The sequence below is a fragment of the Rhinatrema bivittatum genome, chromosome 6 (assembly GCF_901001135.1).
Source record: "Rhinatrema bivittatum chromosome 6, aRhiBiv1.1, whole genome shotgun sequence".
Lineage (NCBI taxonomy): Eukaryota > Metazoa > Chordata > Amphibia > Gymnophiona > Rhinatrematidae > Rhinatrema > Rhinatrema bivittatum.
Window position 1 is genome coordinate 259,295,281 of NC_042620.1, and position 19,794 is coordinate 259,315,074.

The 19,794-nt window shown below is 46.3% G+C and overlaps 1 protein-coding gene across 1 annotated transcript; it reads right to left on the minus strand.

Annotated features, from left to right (window-relative positions):
* Positions 1-218: 218 nt before the first annotated feature.
* SPN (sialophorin) lies at positions 219-19,598 on the minus strand. Its single transcript, XM_029606941.1, has 2 exons — positions 19,387-19,598; positions 219-2,757 (listed from the first exon to the last, which is right to left on the minus strand). The coding sequence occupies exon 2, from the start codon at positions 2,597-2,599 to the stop codon at positions 1,190-1,192; it is 1,410 nt and encodes a 469-aa protein (XP_029462801.1). The 5' UTR covers positions 2,600-2,757; positions 19,387-19,598; the 3' UTR covers positions 219-1,189.
* Between the last annotated feature and the right edge of the window lie 196 nt (positions 19,599-19,794).

Here is a 19,794-nt window from a genome sequence, read left to right on the forward strand (position 1 = left end):
TTTTAGACTGAGTAGCCTTTTTGCTGAGTTCAGTAGACCTTTAAAGCATAAAGTACATAGACAGGGTTAAAGGATTCAGATAAAGAACTTGTTATCAGGAGCAAGGCATGTCAGATCAGGTAATGTATACATGAAAATATCAATAATTCCCATTTACAAAATATTTCTGGAAGTGTAGAGAGCCTTGTTTTTTCAGGAGGAAAAGGCAGAGAGTGGCAGAAGTTTTGAAACCACTTGGCCAAATTTATTTGGATTTTAAGCATGAATTACTTTATTGTAAAAGGGCGATTGCTGTCTCACGAGGTTGCATTTGCCAAATAAGAAGTATTTGCAAGCAGAAAAAGACTGGTTTCAAAGCGCTGTAGTCTTTTCTCTGTCCAAAAACATGATAAGGTTGTGAGGAATTGCATGACTAAACTCGAGAATGTCTCAAAGGCATGGGAAGTTTCTATACACATATTCGTAGCTATGTCTGTACATATTGAATGGTTTGTTTCTTGTAATGCACCCCACTGTAACACAACATTGTACTTTTTTACATGGATTAACTCCTAGGCTGAAATAAGTTGAATTGAGACTTTTTGTAAAGCTGTCGAATAGTATCATAAAATGGATAGTCATTGATGGAAGAGCAGCTTTTGGAATGGCAAATAATGCTACAAAGTGGTTATTACTAGTAGACAGTGGGAGAAAGGCAGCTTTTGGAATAACTAATGGAGGTGGGGCAACTTTCAAAATGGTTGACATCACAAAGCAGTTTTGTCATTGAACCAAAACAGCAATGTAAAGTGAATTTAAGTTTAACCTTGGCTAGCAGTTCACTCTTCCATTGCTTACTTCATTCTTTCTTAAAATGATACTATGTGGTCAGGAGGACCAATTCAGTCTAAAGCTGAATTGCATATTGTATTACCCGACTGAACACATGGAACTTCCTTCAACTGAATAGCCAGGGGATCATATGGCCATTATTACTACTAGTAAGGTTGTGGTTGATTCAGTAAAGCCAGTCATATATTTTGTCAACCCTAGTAAGAAGGCTTCAACCTTTGTGAAACTAGGAGCATAGACCAGGCTATCTTCCTCAGCTCTCCTCCATGCATTTCTTTTAGCTAATGATGCCAGGGAGCAGAAAGGAGATAGGATGTCAGGTTCTAGGTTATGATAGGGAAGAGAAAGTGTGCTGGTCTCAGAAGGAAGACTTTATTGTGAAGGCCTTGTCTGTGTCATCTGGAATCATCTCCAGCTCTGAAGGAGGAAGAGGGAACTCTGTTTCAGGGGCTGGCATTAACACTGGAGATGGGAGATCATCTGGACTTTCACCTTGGATTTCAGGGACCAGCTCTTCTGGAGTGAGAACATGCCCATTGGGTTGAAGTTCACTTCCACACTTGGGTTCGCTTGTGAAGGAAGTTGAAGGATCTTCTGCACCATTTGACTTCTCATTGCTGGTCAGCTGACCATTGACTTCCTGGTTTAAAAAGTGTTTCTCTTCTTCTTTGGCCAAATGGTCTGCCTTCACATTGACTTCCTCCAACAAAACTGAGCACTGTCTGGATTTCCTCTTGGCAAAGAAAGTTGTCAAGTGACGCTTCCCAGGCTGATCTGTGTCCTTCCCTTCCTCTGCTTCTTCTGCTGACATTCCAGGGTCCTCAGGGATCATGACAGGCCCAGCCCAAGCATCTTCTCCCTTATTCTTCTTGTATTTTTTTCCATGAAAGCTGGTGGACCCCGATCTCCTTTTCTTCTTGGCCAGACAGACAAAACAGAAGACCAAGATCAACAAAATGAGGAGGATGACCACAATGACAATATATATGTAGTTGTTATTTGGCCCTGCAGTAGGTGTAATGCCCTTCGATAAAACTGTCATTGTAGAGGAAGATTGGTAAGTCGGGGTTTGCCCCATGTTTCCATCTTTTGCTGTGTCATCAGTGTACTTGCTGGAACTAATGAAACTCGTCATAGTCATAACTGAGGTGAGCAGAGGTTCTGGAATTCGTGAGACATCTTGATCAGTCATGGAAATAGGAGAGCTGGTTGTGGCAATGCTTATGTTAGAGGAAGAAGCAGAATAAATGGAAGTGGCTGGGACTTCTCTGTCAACTGTAGGTAATTTAGTAATGTTTCCAGATGTTTTGCTGGAAGGTGAGGTCTCTGTAGGTGAGGCCCCAGTACTTGGGTGGGACAAATGCATTGGTGGAGCTGAGGTTAACACCTGTGGCACAGTTGTAACAGCATTAATAAGATCCTCTGCTCTAATGGTAGCAGATGGGCTCTTAGTGATGACAGAGTTAAATTCACTTTGTGTGGTCAAGTCATCTGCCATGAGCCCAGCTAACCACGGCTGTGTGGGTTTATGTGAGTTGAAGATGACTGTACTTGCAGCACCAGCACTATGAAAGTTTTTATCAGTTGAGGGCAGTGTGGATTCTTCCCCAGCCATGTTTATATGTGTGGAAGACATGTTTCTCTCCATCAGTTCTTTCAAGTTCTCATTTCCAGTCACCAACTCTGGCCACATAGTTGGGAGAGCCACCATTAGCCAAACTGCCATGGTTCTCATAAATTTCATCTTCTTTTCTAACATGTCCATCATGATTCTGTGTGTGTCTTTTAATAACCTAAAAAAAGCCTTACAGAGCAGGAAGGAAGGACTCTCTCTTATTCTACTACACACAGAAGTGAACACCCAAAGCGCAGCCACCTCCAAGGCTCTTTTAAGCTCTGTCTGTGTGTTGACCCCCTATGTGGAACCTGAAATGTTAAGCAAAAGAAAAAATTAATTATTAGAGTCTTCATGCTTTAAACACAAGCTGAGAAATATATGTAGCAAGGAGTCCCCATCAGTGTACAGATTGAATAATATTAGGAATATGCAAGTTAGAGCAGCAGGCTGTGAACTGGGGAAACCAGGGTTCAAATCCCGCTGCCACTCCTTATGATCTTGGGTAAGTCACTTCACCTTCCATTGCCTCAGGCATAGTCTTAGAGCCTCATTTATTAAGCATTTTTCCCATAGGCACAGAGCAGGAGGCCCTTAGACTGTGAGCCCTCTGGAGACAGGGAAATATTTACAGTACCTGAATGTAATCCACTTTGAAGTGCCTGAAAAGCAGAATATAAATCAAACAAATCAATAAACAAACTCCCTTCTCTGCAGTCCCTGCAGCTAATTCATGGCAGAGGTGTTACAGAAAATCTTAGCCCTTCTACATGGTGCCTGCTACTCTTTCACCTTTGCTGCGACTTCATCTGCTATTGCACATTAACTTTAAGTGATACATAAACCCTTTGTGCTATAGAGCTTTTGGCCTCTTCTTTCATCCTCGGTCTTCAAACCAAATCCATCTTTCATAGTCTTTCAAAGTCAGTGAAAATTATTTCTTCCTTGCCAAAACTTCAACACAAGCTGAATTTTGAAATGCAATTCACATGTACAACTATCCCACTGAGAAAAGAAGAATTAAAAAGAAATAAAAGCAATGTTTTTATCCAAGAAGCCTCCTTTCTAGATTGACTTTTGAAACAGATGCATCACATTAAGATTTTTTTTGTGCACCTGGATGGCACAGTCCATGAGTTCCTCTTTTGCCCTTTGCAATAAAAACTGGTGTCATATCCTCAAATCCCTGTGGGGAGTTCCTGGACACAAATGGACTGATGTTTGTATGCACATTTTTGTACCACATAACTTTACTCATGATTTACAGGCGAATTTAAAAATCCCTACGCAGGCTAAGTCAGGAGATACACGCACAAGTTGAGCCAGTATGTGCCGCGCAGATTTTAAAAGGCGCCCGTGTACGCACGCAGCTCCCACTAAGTGCACAAGTCAAAAGTTCAGAAAAAGGGCGGGGCGTGGGTGTGGTGTGGGCGGGGCGTGGGCATGTCAGGGGAAGGCCAAGAGACGTGCGCGTAAATACGTACGCACACAGGTGTGCACTGGGATCCCCTGCCGCGTAACTTTACTACTACTATGGATGTCGTGTAAGTTAAAAAACAAAAAGATTTAGGCTAGTCAGCGGGGTTTGAAGGGTTGGCACTAATAGGGTGAAAGGGAGGCTATTAAATTAGGGGGTTTGGAAGTCCTGGTCCATAAATTGGGCGAACTGGGAATGAACTGGGAAAACTAGCAGGGGCGTCGGCATGCGTCCCTTATAAAATTCCCCCACTTACATAGTAGGTGCAGCATTTGCACGCACATGCGCGTGCCCACTTAAGATTGCACGCACATGTGTGCGCGCTCCGCCTGCTTTATACCGTGCGCGCATGTTGTAAAATAGCCGCGTCTCTGGACGCGGGCTGGCAAACGTGTGTACGTGCGCACCCTCGTGGCTGCTGCAAAGTTGCCGTCTTAGTAAGGATTTTAGCGCTTCAAAAAATGTGTGCACAGAGGTGAGTAAAACTGTGCCCACAAATTAGCAGCCCCTCATGTAAATCCCATGCTAATGAAGGCATTAGCTATTCCCCAGTGCGGGGAGATGCTTAAAGCCCTGAAGGCTTACCACCTCGCCTAGGGAACCCCGGGTCCACTCCCTAGACCAGCCAGAACTGAGAATGCTCAGAGCCAATGTTCACAGCCCCTGCAGGAGGAGGGAGTCATCACTCCTAGTGGTCCTACTGAGGGTCAACATTCTGGAGGGAGCAGCCAAGGACCGCTGCTGCATTGGCTGGGCTGAGTTGGATGAGGGATATAAAATGGGGTAAAAAAAGGAACCTGGGTAGTCGAGAATGAAGGAACATGGTGCTTATAGCTTGTTAGATGCGGGTTTTGATTGAGCTGGAAGCTGAAATGTAACAGAAGGAGATTGCCAGGACCAAAAAAAAAAATAAAATCATAAAACAATTTAAAATATAAAATGGGAGTCAATTTATCATTGTGAAGAACTTCATACCTCTAAACAATGCCTAGCCAGAACCAGTGCTCCCAACTTTTTTCTACCCAACCACTTGAGTAGGGAACTTCAAGAGTTATCACTACAACTGGGGCAATAGTTCCTTCAATATGGTGGGCAAGGAACTGACAGAATAGACATTTATTAGATACGTATCTATTAAGCTGCTGGGAAGAGGTCTACTTGCCACACTTACTTTCTCAATTAGTGAACCAGCTAGTGTATTCGGCCAGGTTGCTGTGTTCACCACTTTAGAAAGCAAACAAAGGCTACTCTCTTTGTTTAGGCATTTGGTACAGACTGATCAGGATATTGATTAACAGCTATTCAATAACTTAGCCTATTACAAGAATTGCAGCTGAATTCTAGGGTTATAGTTTAGTACTGGTGATAAATTTATTCTAGGGAAAAGGTTCAGCTGTAGGATGCTACAAATGAAGATGATTCTCTAAGGAAAAGGTTAGGCTGGAGGATGTTGCAAATTTTAATGTTTTTTTATATTATAATGAATTATGCATATTTTCTATGTAATCCACCTACTACAATGGATACAGTGGAACATCATTTTCTTAAATTAATACATACATAAATGTTTTAGAAGCATATTCCCTCCTTGGCTCACTGGCATAAACAAGTATTTGCAATTACATTAATCAAAATATTGACATGTCTTAAAATTATTGTTTTAGATAATAAAAGTATGTATGAAATGTATGTAAGACTAAATTGAATATTCTGATTAATTTTTGTTGGTAGAGTGGAAACTTGAGTCGAGGGAGTTGGCGCTACCTGCGGGGAGGAGCGCTACAGGTCCCCAACATTGGCAGGAGGAGCTAACTGTAGCAGAGGCCCAACTGGAGCTTTGCCAATGCCAGCCCATGTTTCCCTTAGGTTGAGCCCTCAGGTTCCTGATCTGGCTAGTCTAAGGCGTGGACCTCTGTGATGAGTAGTAGCGAAGATATAGCTACATGCAAGGTCTGAAGAGAAACCAGGCAGAAGATGGATTGAGAGGCAAGATCCAGATTGTAGGTGGCCCCAGAGTGGGGCATTATCCAGCTGAGAGATGAGGTCCAGGAGAGTGGATGTAGGAGTGAGATCCAGACTGAGGTCAGTAGCAGGTGGTCCTATTGAAATGATGTCCAGGCGAGTGGACATAGGGTCGTGATCCAGACTGAGGTCTGAGGCGGGTGGTCCTGCTGGGAGACAAGAGCCAGGTGGGTAGACATACGATTATGATCCAGACTGAGGTCTATGGCAAGTGGTCCTGCTGAGAGATGAGGTCCAGATGAGTGGATGTAGGAGTGAGATGCAGACTGAGGTCAGTAGCAGGTGGTCCTGCTGAAATGATGTCCAGGCGAGTGGACATAGGATCGTGATCCAGACTGTGGTCTATGGCAAATGGTCCTGCTGAGAGATGAGGTCCAGATGAGTGGATATAGAGTCGTGATCCAGAGTGAGGTCCGTGGCAGGTGCTACAGTCAGAGTTGATATCCAGGCAGTGATCAAGGCAGGCGGCTATGGTCAGAGTCGGTATCCAGGCAATGGTCAGAGGCAAGCAGAAGTCAGCAGTGTCAGCAGCCAAGGGTTAAACCAGGGGTCAAGAAGAAACACTGAAGGACCACAGGGAAATCCTGAAGGAAGATGCCAGGGAGAACACACAGGGATAGACATGTCCACAGGGAAGACAAGACCAGGAAGCCAGCACAAGAACACAGGAATATGAACTGGAATGCAGGAACATGGAGTGGCAATACACACTACCAGAGGTAGATGACCTATTGCCAAGGCACTGGAGTGAAGTCTGGAGCCAGTTTATATAGCCTGCATGGATGTCATCAAGGGGCGCGTTTCCCGATTCCCTCCCCAGGCATTTTAAGAGCGCGAGAGATGGATGGTGCACACATAGAGAATGGCTGGAGTGGGAGGTGTCAGAAGCAGGCCTGAGGCAGTGGTCCAAGGCGTCAGCTGGTGAGAGACTGGGGAAGTGACCAGGGGCCGGGAGGCAGCCAGAAGCCCTCAGCAGTAACTTGAGAGCGGGGTCTACCCCATTGTCGGGCAATATCGGGTGCTGGGCGAGGCAGCAAGTGAGTGTGGCAGCTGGCAGGGGAATGCCATGAGCCGACAAGTACAACAGTACCCACTCCTTTAAATGCCTCCCCAAGAGTCGAGGCTTCTTGGGATGAAAAGCATGAAACTGAGAGGAGTGTTTTGTCCAGGATGTTGGTGATGGTTTCCCATGTGTTCTCTTCTGGGCCAGACCCTTCCCAAAATATGAGGTATTCCCATCTTTTGCCATGCCTTTGGATATCTAGAACCTGGTTCACCTGATTGGTGATGTCCTCTTCAGAGGAGACCTTCTATGTTCCAGAGGCTTGCGAGACGGCCAGGTAAGAACTAGAAGCTTTAGGAGTGACACATGGAAAATGTTATGAATGTCCAAGGAAGCTGGTAAGCACAGTTGGTAGATCACTGGTCCTAACTGCTGCAGGATAAGAAACAGACCAATGTAGCGGGGTGACAGACGCATGGAGGGCATATGGCATCGGATGTTACGAGTACTGAGCCACACCTTATCTCCCAGTTTGAGTAGAAGAGCAGGTCTCTGGTGTCTGTCAGTAATCTGCTCCTCTGCTCTCTGCAGCATCTCTATACTGTGCTTCCAAAGGTTCCTGAAGCTCCTGGGCTCTGAACTAAGCGGCAGGAGAAGGAACCAACATTGGAATGGACAATGGAGGTAATGGTTGTCACCCATAAACTATTTGAAAGGGTGAAGACCCAGGCATTTAGGTGTTGCACATGGAGGAGGAGTTCCAGGTTTTTATGATCTGTGTAAATAGTTATTTGATGTTGTGCACCCTCCAACCAATGCTGCCACTCCTCTAGAGCTAACTTGATTGCCAGGAGCTCTTTATCACTGATCCCATAGTTGCGTTCAGCCGGCGAGAACTTCTTTGAGAAGAAGGAGCACGGGTGCAGGACGCCCTTGGAGGAATGTTGACTTAGAACAGCCCCACACCCTACAGAGGAGGCATCCACCTTGAGAATAAACGGGCACATAGAATCTGGGTGATGAAGACAGGGCTCTTGCAGGAAGGCCTTATTCAAATCCTGAAAGGCCACGATTGCTTCAGGCAGCAAGAGCTTAGTGCTGACCCCTTTCCGTGTGAGTGTAGTAAGAGGGGTGGCGATCTTGGAATAGTTGTTGATGAAGTGCCTTTAATAGTTGGCAAAACCCAGGAATCTCTGCAGGGTTCGCAGGCCCTGGGATTGAGGCCATTCCTGAATACACTTGAGCTTCTCAGGATCCATACGAAAGCCGGTATTGGAGATGATGTATCCTAGGAAATGAAGGATCTGTTTCTCAAATAGACACTTCTTGAGTTTGGCGTATAAATGGTTGTCACGGAGGCGTTGGAGTACCCAATGGACATCCTGGTGATGAGTTGTGAGATCCTTGAAGAAAATCAGAATGTCGTCGAGGTAAACCACTACGCAGTCATAAAGAAGATCCCTGAAGATTTCGTTCATCATGTTTTGAAACACTGCCAGGTGCATTATACAAGCTAAATGACATCACGAGATATTCGTAGTTGCCATCTCTGGTGTTAAACACCGTTTTCCACTCATCCCCATGGCGAATATGAACCAGGTTGTAATCCCTTCAAAGGTCCAGATTAGAGAATATTGGGCCCCTTGTAGCCGATCAAATAGTTCAGAGATCAGGAGTAAAGGGTAGCAGTCTTTTTTTGTAATTGTATTCAGGCTGTGATAATCAATGCAGGGACGGAGTGAGCCATCTTTCTTAGCAACAAAAAAGAAACCTTCATCAGCTGAGGAGACGGCATGGCGAATGAAACCCTTGTCCAAATTCTGAATGTATTCGGACATCACCTTCATCTCTGGGACCGAGAAGGGGTACACCTTGCTATGGGGCAGTTTGGAGTCAGACAGTAAGTTGATAGCACAGTCATACTCTCAGTGAGGAGGCAGGGAGTCAGCCCTCTTCTTAGAAACAAATGTCAGAGTAGTCAACATACTGAGTAGGAAGCCCTGGGAGGACAATAGTAGATGTAAGACAGCAGGTGGGCTTCACCTTTTCCAGCCAAGAAGTGTGGCAGTTGGGACCCCGCTTAGAGAGCTGGAGAGAGGCCCAGTCGAACTGGGGCGAGTGCTGTTGGAGCCATGTGTTGGGGTCATTTTTGTTACTTTGACTGAGAATGTGTGGGCAGGTTGGGCAGTGTGGATTCAGAGTTCTCGCCCAGACACAGACTAGTTTGAAGGCCACAGGCCAACTTCTGAGTGAACTTATATTTACTGTTTTGCACTGTGAAATGCTTATGAACAGGCAAGAATCTGTTTATTTTAGTTATTCCAGTAGGTCTATGATGAAAAAGTATGCAATTAATTTATACTAAAGCCTGAGAGAGTGTGAAGGCCACACAGCTGTGCCTGAAATTGATAAGAACTCAGAGGGATGAACATTGCTGCTTTTTCCAAGCATTTAGTGTATAAGGAGTAATAACAGCTAGAGAGAGGGGGAGACTGCGCTTCTGGACGTGATAGCACAGGCTGAACCTTTGGAAACATGATATATCAATTGTTATTATCTACTATTACTTCTGCATGATTTGATTTGATTTATTATGTTCTCCTAATGCTCAAATAAACTTTCATTCCTAAGTATCTGGAACTGTGATGTAGTAAATTAAAGTTTGTGTGTGGCTATTTGTGTAGGGAATAAACTCCTAAATTCAAGCCCCCCAGGTATAATCCCAGTAATTGCATGTGTTTATTTTGGGTAAGCCCCCGAGGAAGTCCTATGTGCATGCAGGCAATAAGCCCCTCAGGTAGCCCCAGTATAGACCTCAGTGAAATTAGCGCCCCTGGGCAAAATGCCAGTGTGCACGGTCTGAACCCAGAACAAATTTGGCAACGAGGATGCTGGATTCCAGGTGAAAAGTTTATATGAGCCTTTAATTTATGTGCCTGTGCATTTCTTGATCTTTTAGTGTGAAAGGCAGATTTGTTTATTTTGGGACTGTATAGTTTGTGTTAAGAATTTTTCTTGTTATCTGCAGAAAACAGGATAGAGCACAAGAAAAACCTATTGAGTACAGAGTATTGTCGCCCAAATTTTCAAATGCCGGTGCGCATAAAATCCAGTAGATACAAGCATGGCCCGGCTGTGCGCACGCCGAGTGCATTTTCAAAATGGCCCGGCCACACGTGTATCTGCTGCTATGCACAGAAGTGCTGGTAGGTCAAAAAGGGGCGGGCCAGGGCGGGGTATAGGTGGGCTGGGGAGCGGGATGGGACCAGCTGGGACAGCGCAATTAGACGCTGCCCTGGGGAAGCCCATGCTAGCAGCCAGCCGGTGCACGGAAGTTACTTCTGCTCCAAAGAAGCAGTTAGTATTAAAACAAAAAAATTGGGGATAGCTAGGTAGGGGTTAGGGGTCAGGGAGGAGAGGGGAAAAGGTAAGAAGGGTAGTTAGGGGGATAGGGAAGTTCCCTTCCAGTCTGCTCCTTAATTGGAGTGGACTGGAAGTGGACTGTGCATTTCTTTTAAAAATTCCTCCTCATTGCATGCATTACAGGACACCTGCCCAAACATGTGCGTGCTGATATTAAAATCAGTCACACATGTGCACGCAGGAATTGTATTTTATGACATGCATGCATGCTATAAAATACCTGCATCCATGTGCATGCGCCAGGATCCATGCTCATGAACGCGCACTCACGGTTTTTAAAATTGACCCCTGTGTGTATTTAACTTTAGCATCATGTGGTCAAAGAAGGTGTCATTTGTTAAGAGTCAGAAGGACAGTAAGATAGAATTAAAAGCAGAAACAAAGGGAAAATACCTTTCAGAGATTGCATCAACATGTGAAGAATCCATGGGGTCCTAATGTCGTAGCAGACTTAAATTCTTTTGATGATGTAGAAAATAAGATTTCTGAGTATGCCACAATGCCCCAAAATAAAAATAAACGGATCACAGCCTTAATATGGCTACTGTTAGATATTATAAGAGCTTGGTCACAATGCCTCAGTATTTTGACAGATAAATTGAAACAAGAAAACTGTAATAGATTAATACAGGAGACGTTATCTTCTGTCCAGTTGGCAGAAGTTAGACAACGATATAGGGAGCGTGAAGCTGATTTAGTTTAAAAGCTAAAAATTGCTAAAACCCAGAATGAGACTTCAAAGTCTAAAAATCACCTGTTTAAATAAGCAGTTTCTTGATGAAGAGTTAGAAATCCTTTGGGAACACTGTAGGCCCACCTTGTAACTCGAGGTGAGGTTTAGGTATTAGTGTAGGGGGTTAGGGGCCACTTTGACATTCAAAGTGAGACGTACGAACAGAACAGTGGTCTCTTGTGAAGATTTGATGACCTTCGGAGTGAGGAAACTCACTCCAAGATGAGATTTGTGCAATGTTCTCTCCACCTAGCTTGAGTGAGACGTACGAACAGAACAGTGGTCTCTTGTGAAGATTTGATGACCTTCGGAGTGAGGAAACTCACTCCAAGATGAGATTTGTGCAATGTTCTCTCCACCTAGCTTGATGGACTCTCTACCTGGGTAACATCAAGCTAGGTGGAGAGAACATTGCCCAAATCTCATCTTGGAGTGAGTTTCCTCACTCCGAAGGTCATCAAATCTTCACAAGAGACCACTGTTCTGTTCGTACATCTCACTTTGAATGTCAAAGTGGCCCCTAACCCCCTACACTAATACCTAAACCTCACCTCGAGTTACTAGGTGGGCCTACCATAGGGATACAAATACGTATCTAGGGCAATAACATTACAGCCAGATGCTCTCTTGCTCTCTCTCAGTGATTGTATGCAGGAATTAGACAACAGGTCTGGCACCTATCACAAAGTCTGATGATGTTATTGCAATTTGCACTAACTTAGCTCTTTGCATAGGTAATTAGCACAAAGTGCAATAAACTGAATATTTGCACAAACCACACCCCTTTTGCTATCACATGCGATACTTACCGCATTTTGATAAATCTAGGCCTGAGTTAGCAAGGATATGCAAGGGGATTCATTCCAAGCTACTCTGCCTCCTCAGACTTACCAGAGGGCCTCTCTCTTTTCTTTATTTTCAGATTACAGATAGGAACCGGTACTCGCTCCTCGAGGGCCCATCTTCCTGGACACTCTGAAGATTCTCTACTGCCTGGAAGCTATCACTGCTACAAACAACTGTGAGTTACCATCGCTCTCTCAGAGCTTTCCCTGGAACCAGGTACCCGCTCCTTGAGGGCCTAATCCTTTCCAGCTCCTGAGCTTACTTGAGACCTTACGTGAGTTTTGTCATCTAGTTCTATTCATGAACTCTGCCTACTCACTTTCTACAGTTTCTCAACAGCTCATGTTATGCTCAGGCTTGTGAACCCTTGGGCCGACGGGAGGATGATATACCTTAGGAGGAAGATCCGTAGGTTCTCCCGTCGGGTGGCAAGGCAGGAACAGAAGACGTGACCAGCTGACCCTCGGCACTGGAGATAGAGGTGACTGGAGGCAGACGAAGAGTCGTGACGTCAAGGAAGGAAGTGTGTCTTTGCCACTGGAAGTCTGCGGTACCCCCAGGAGGAGCCCGTAGGGACCCAGACCGCTGGGACTTAGGTGGACCTTTGAGAGGTCAAGAAGTTCGGTGCAAGAGCTGACTGGAGCTTCACCCCTGGAAGCCCGCGGTCCCCCCGGGAGGAGCCCGTAGGGACCCGGGCCACTGGGACTTAGGTGGGCCCTTGGAGACGATGGTCAAGAGGAAGTCCAAGGTCAAGTGCCAGAAGGTCGTCGCTTACCAGTCCGAGGTCACACACCGAGGGATCACCACTTGCCAGTCCGAAGTCACACACCAGAGAATCACCGCTTGCCAATCCAAAGTCAGGAACCAGGAACACCAAGACAGAACAGGAACAAGGATTCAAGACACAAGAACTCACCGAAGCAAGTAGACCTGACCAACCACGGAAGTTGCCAAGTCAAGGAATGGTCAGAGGATGCCTCCTTTTATACTTCCTCTGGCCCAATGGATTGGAATCAGCTGTAGACAATTAAAGGGACGAGGTCCCTTTAATTCTGGTGAGGAGGCGCAGCCTCACGCCTAAGATGGCGACGGCCATCTTGGATCTCGGGCCGCGGAGGAAAGCTGCTAGCTGCCGTGAGGGAGGAGCAGGAATGGCTCCTGACCTGGCGGCTAGCCCGGAGGCCCGCACCGACGCGCGGGGGCACCAGGCACATGAGGTAGGGCAATCTATCCCGACACTGCCGTGGCGGCCGCCACGGAGCTCAGGTAGGGGACAGCGGGCGGATGGCTGCGGGCGGATGGCTGCGGGCGCAGAACACAACAGCTCAGCCATCCTGGGATCGTTGTTCCAGTACCTGAGGGAGTACAGCCCTGCCGGGCATATCAGCTCACTACTGCCACCTCTGGTGGGTTTCTAATAACCTGTTTAATAAAAGAACTAATGTGTGTCTGTCTCCATACTCCAGCCTAGCCAGTGGTCCCTCTCGGGGTATCCTCTCGGGAGCGTGGCCATCTGCCATTGGCCCAGGGATCCACCTACAACTATATCAGATTCATTACAGATTGCTACTCCTTAGCAAGACGATATCTGAGACACTACAAGATTTCTGACTCCTCCCTCTCCAGGAGCCTGCTACACAGAGCTTTCTCTACAGATTGCTCCTCCTATCTAATTGTTCCTCCCATCAAGCATCTTCTCCAAAGCAGATCCATAACAGATTGCTAACTCGAGCATCAGATATATAACAGATTGCTAACTACCTGGCAAATCGATAAGAGAGTCCCAGGTTTTCTAGAAGATTACGCTCCCAAATGTGGTGGTCAATCCTGCTGGCCATATCTATTAGGTACTCCAAGGAGTCTGGGAGTTCCTGGGCTGCCAGCTCATCTTTTATTCTCGGGGCTAGCCTATCCAGGAAAATAGGATGAAGGCTATCCTCTCTCCAGTTTACTTCCATAGCCAGGGTCCAGAATTTGATTGCATAATCAGTGAGTGAACGGATTCCCTGGCAGATGTGAAGGAGACCAGAGCTAGAGGCCATTTGGCGGCCAAGGTCATCAAAAGTGGTCTTAAACACCAAGATGTTGGAAATTCCGCAGAATGAAATAGGATCACTCCCATAAGTGGAAAGCCCATGCCAGGACATGTCCTTCCAAAAGAGAAAGGATGTAGGTAACCTTTTCAAAATCTCCCAGTAACAGTGCAGACTGAAGGGCAAAGTGCATACTGCACTGGTTGATGAAGCCCCAACACTGCTTCGGATCCCTAGCATACTGGTGGGGAGAGGAGCTGGTAATGGTATCATGGAGCAAGGAGTCATCACTGGTGCCATGGATGCTGGCACGGAAAATGTCGGGAATGCAGTGGAATCTAGATGGGCATTGAGATGCTCCAAAGAGGTAGCCAGCATATCCAGACCATGCTGGTGTACTTGGATCTTGAGAGCGGTTGACTCGCTGAGTCCATGGCCTTGGTAATATGTTGGCAGAGTGGACCCTTGGGCCGAGGGGGAGTTGGTCCTACCTGTGGGGAGAATTTCTGCAGGTCTCTACCATCAGCAGGCAGAGCTAACTGTAGCAGAGGCCCAACTGGAGCTTCGCCAATACCAACACCTTAGGTTGAGCCCTTGGGTGCCGGGGCCAGCTGGTTTTAGGTGCGGGCCTATGTGATGAGTGGTAGCATAGATATAGGTGCAGGCCAGGTCAGAAGGGAAACCAGGTAGAGGAAGGTTCGAGAGGCAAGATCCAGATGGTAGTCAATGGCAGGTGGCCCCGGAGCAGGGCGTTATCCAGCTGAGAGATGAGGTCCAGGAAATTGGACATAGGATCTAGATTCAGACTGAGGTCTGTGGCAGGTGGTCCTGCTGAGAGACAAGGCCCAGGCAAGTGGACGTAGGCTCATGATCCAGACTGAGGTCAGTGGCAGGCGCTTATAGTTGGAGTCGGTATCTAGGCAGCCATCGAGGCAGGTGGCTATGGTCAGAGTCAGCATCCAGGCAATGGTTGGAGGCAAGCAGAAGTCAGGAGCATCAGGTCCAGGGCCGAGGGTCAAACCAGGAATCCAACAAAACATACTGAAGGAGTCATAGGACCACAGGGAAATGCTGAAGGAAGATGCCAGGGAGACCACGCAGGGGTAGACTGACCATAAAGTAGACAAGACCAGGAAGCCAGCACAGGAATGCAAGAACATGAACTGGATCAATGGAACATGGAGTGGCAATACAAAGGTAGACAATCTATTGCCAAGGCACTTGAGTGAAGTCTGGAGCCGGTTTATATAGGCCGTCTGGATGATGTCATCAAGGGACGCATTTCCCCGATTTCCGCCACAGGAGCTTTAAGAGCATAAGAGATGGGCACACATGTGCCTAGAGAATGGTTGGAGGGAGAGACATCATAAGCCGGCCTGAGGCATTGGCCCGAGACATTCTCTGGCGAGGGATCAGGGTTGTGACCATGGTCAGCAGGAGCAGCGCAACAATTTTGTTTTACCTTGTTTTTTTACTACATGTATTTTTTTCCTCTTGATCCAGAAGCTCAAGACAAATTAAGGGAGGTCAATAGGAACTTAGAAGTAGCAATGCAATTGCTGGTATTCTGCAGAGCAACAGCCTACCCAGAAACAGAGAATCTCTCATTCCCCACCCCCCCCCACCGACTCTGCCTCACCTCACCTCTGCAGCGGCAGTACTGAGTGACTAAACATGGGGTTCTATGAGCTGGTGCATTCACATCCAAACTAATAATAACTCAAACATAACAAACATATTACAAATACATAAATTACTAACATCAACACTAAATTAAAATACAAAAATTAAAATAACAACATATAAAGTCAACCTAAAACATCATTAAGACTGATCTATACTAATTCTCCCCCATAAAAATTATAGGGCACGGAAGGTATAAATTTCCTTCTTCTTAAAATGCAATTTTAAAAAGGGTATCTTTCACCAATTTCCTAAATAGCGGGTACTCTGTAATTTTACACACAGAGCTTGGTATACAGTACATGTACAATGCATGAAAAAGCTTTTTGCTGGCTTTCTGAGATTTTATTTCTGTATGAGAAATACTACATAAAAGATTCTCTCCCCCCGTCCTCAAATATCTGCCTGGGACATAAGAGTACCATTTAAAATACCTTCTGAAATAAATAGGACCCTCCAAGTATGAAATTTGAAAAGTCAATGACACAATCTTAAGGTGTGTATGACTGTAAAACCAATAAAAATCTTTAAATGAAAAAAGGAACCTTAAATGGCACAACAATTCATTTGAAAATAGAGGAAAACAGCATTTCATTTGCTAAGCCCCCCCCCCCGCCCAAAAAAAAGCCCATGATCTGGATAAATATGATAAAGTATGGGGAAGCTTTGGTTATATTGTATTGCAGATAATCAATATTTGTGTTTTTAATGATTCTTATGATGATATATTATTTCATTTATGCATTTGATATTTGTTGTATGGTGGAGTTTACTTTTCTAAAAGGAAAGCTTTAAAAATCCAGGACTGCCCTGTATAAGCAGGACAACACCTGGCCACCAAAGCTGGGATCACGTGCTCTGTGTACATGAGAATTGCCCTCTGCTCGTGCTGGGATTGTATGACATTTTGGGTGAAGGTCGGCATTGAAGGAAATTCAATCGATATTTTTTCGCACACATGATGGGGACTGATGTAGGTGGAGACGTATCTTTTGTGCAGCTATGGCCTCCCACAAAGTAAAGCAAAGGAAACAGGAAGAGACACACCTTGTTGGTTGGTTGTACCTGCCTACGAGTAAAATGATTTCTGACATTCTCGAGTGTCACAGAAAGCACTGCTTAATGCCTCGCTGCCTTTCTTACCTCGATTTTGCCTGCTTTCCTTTGTTCTCCCGCCTAATGTTCCCCCTTTTCTCTCCCACCGCTATATCTGTACCACTTCTTTCCCCTGCACAGGTTCCCCTACCAATTTCAGGTCTGCGCTGAGGCCCTGCTTCTCCTCCTCACAGTACTGCAGTGGCCTCCAGGGACAGTGCAAGAGTATTCGGTGCCCTAGGCAAACCTTCAGTCATGCACCCCCCCCATCCCTCAATTTGCCTCCAGCATAGCGCTCCCTCCACAGCGCTGCCTTCTTCTTTGGCGGCATTGGCCCTCGCGCAGCACCCCTCTGGGCCTCGTGCTGGAGGGATTTTGAAGGCCTTCCCCCCTCCAAGGAGAATGCTTAGTTTGCCTAATGGCGGCTTCGATTCTCTTATTTGCCTCGTTCGCATGCTCTCTCTTCCCCTTCTCCCCTTTGCATTCTCTTACTTCCTCTTTATCCCTCTCCTTCCTTTCTTTTTCCTTCTCAACAGGCTGGTATTCAACTGGCCTGGCCAGCTTCGGTTAAGGGAGGTCAGTAGGACCTTAAAAGTAGCAATGCAATTGCTGGTATTCTGCAGAGCACCAGCTTAGCCAGAAACAGAGAATCTCTCATTCCCTCCCCCCCAAAACTCTGCCTCACCTCACCTCTGCAGCGGCAGTACTGAGTGACTAAACATGGGGGGTCTATGAGCTGGTGCATTCCCAGGCCTCTCCTTCTACATACGATCCTTTTTAGAGAAGACGTCTGTACTGGGGGAGGGGGGAGGTGGGGGGAAAGAAGAGGAGCCAGGATTGACCCTGTGAGCTTGTGCCTGCCACACGAACCTCCACTGACTGACTGACTGACTGACTGCTTTCTTTTAGGACCAGGCCCAGCACCTGTACCCCCAGCCTTTCTGGAGGTGAAGGGGACGATATGGGAGGTGTGGTGGCAGTGTTGGCTTAAGGGAATGAGGGATCAAGTGGAGGGGGAGATAAGGATGGCTCGGGATGGAGGCCTTTTTTTGGGAGGGGGAGGGGGGAGATTTTGCTGAGTTGGCAATCCTAGTGCTGTGTCGTTCAGCACTGCTCCAGTGCCCAAGCACAAGCAGGCTTCCTGTAGCTTATTGGTTATCAAAATGTAACTCATGGCAGGGGCGGGAGGGGGTAAGGATAACAAGACCAGGTCCAGATTAACATTTTTTTTTTTCACCCCAGGGCACACCAATAATTTTTCACTTTCCTGGATGAGCTCCCATTCCTCCTTTCTTACCTCATCTGTCCAAAACTGGTGTCTGCCGTTGGAGCAGGGCCTGGGCCTGATCACTAACGGGCAGCGACTCTCGGTAAAGGACGACAGACCCCACGCTCAGTGACTTCATCATCAGCTGCCATGGCTGCAGCTAGCTTCCTTAGAAAAATGTTGCCCCTGAAGAAATGTGGCCCAGGACAGTTGCACCATCCCCTGCCGCCCCACGCCCATTAATTCAAGCCTGGATGAGGCAGGAGCGGCAGTGCTTGATAGAAGTGTTGCTTCGTGAGTGTTCTGCAGCCCCCCTCGCTGGGTGGCACTAGCACGATGCTGGCACCAGGGAGTCGCTCACCAACTCTGAATTTCTGGACGCCTGTAGTGAGCTTGCGACTGGATGTTTTGCAGACCTGTACAAGCAACATGAGCTGCGGACAGGATGCAAAACCGCCCAGGATTCTATTGCTGCTTCTTCTCTTTCAGGATCTAAGTCTGGTTTTGAGGCAATGACTTGAGCAACAGCTTCCATGAACAAACACCAGTTTCACAATGCAGCAAATGATGCACTTTGCATAGCTGGGCAATGCTTCTTAGCTTGTTTTGCACTGATCTGACAAAAACTGGTCCCCAACGAATTGGGTGAACCTGAAACTGGTTTTGCTGATCTTTTTCTACTCAGAATCTAGGTCAAAATTGACTTTCTTGCTTTCAAAAATCTGTGCTTGGACTTTTTCCTGCCCTGACATATAATTCCAACCCTGTTGCTCCCTCCTCTTCTGTCTTTGGCATGAACTCCCACGATCTCTTTCCCTCCTTCCAAGATCTCAGCCCCTATGCTGTCCCTTGGATTCGAGTTCTAATCTAGCCCTGATCATGCCCATCAAAGATAGGCATTTGTCTTTTGCTGAGCATCATGCATACATCTCATGCTGTCATACGCACTTGCATGGTTATTTTGGGTGAAGGGTGCTCTGGTGTTAAAGCTGCACTTTGCTGTGGGTATATATCTACGCTACCACTCATCACAAAGGCCCGCACCTCCCATATTGTCCCCTTCACCTCCAGAAATTTCTCGAGGTGGGCTAGACAAGAGTAGGCATCAGAAGCTTTAAGCTATTCCCATGTTTAGGACAGATTTTTGGGAAGGCATCTACCCTCATTGCAAAGTAAGAATCAAATGTAAAGGTTTTGTCCCATTCCGTGTCTATAGGAAAAATGCTTAGTACACAGGCCACTAAAAATTTGAACCTACAGTTTTCCACTTCTCTCAGTCCTCTGTTTAATTCTAACAATGATTTTTTCACAACGCCCAAAACTTTTTCAGCTATCAGCCTGGCAGTCCTTGTCCTTACCTTGTTGGTTATGAATCCGCGTTTTCCTCTGGGGGAGCGTAGTATCTCATTTCTTTTTCCTTTAGAGGAAGTAGTTTCTTTTTGGAAAGGAGTTTGTGAAGCAGTGTTGAAGAGGGGTTACCACAAGACGCTCAGAAAGCTCCTCTCTGTGGCTGCCTGAGCCGCGCTAAGTCACAGTTAGAAAGCTCTTCCTGTTGGGCTGCTGAAAGCCTTTTGACGACTCAAGAGAGGAAACAATAGCTCAGGAGCCAATGCAATAAGCTGTGTGTCAAAACTGTGCTTTGCAGTTCAGCCCACAATTTCTTAATGCATTCACTGTGAAGAAATTGTTAACTCCCGATACAGTATGTTAATGGTATGCTAATACAGGGGTGAGCAAACGTTTTCAGCCATGGCTCCCCTTCCATT

Coding starts and splice junctions, on each gene's coding strand:
- SPN (XM_029606941.1), bottom strand. CDS start 2,599: ATGATGGACATGTTAGAAAAGAAGATGAAATTTATGAGAACCATGGCA.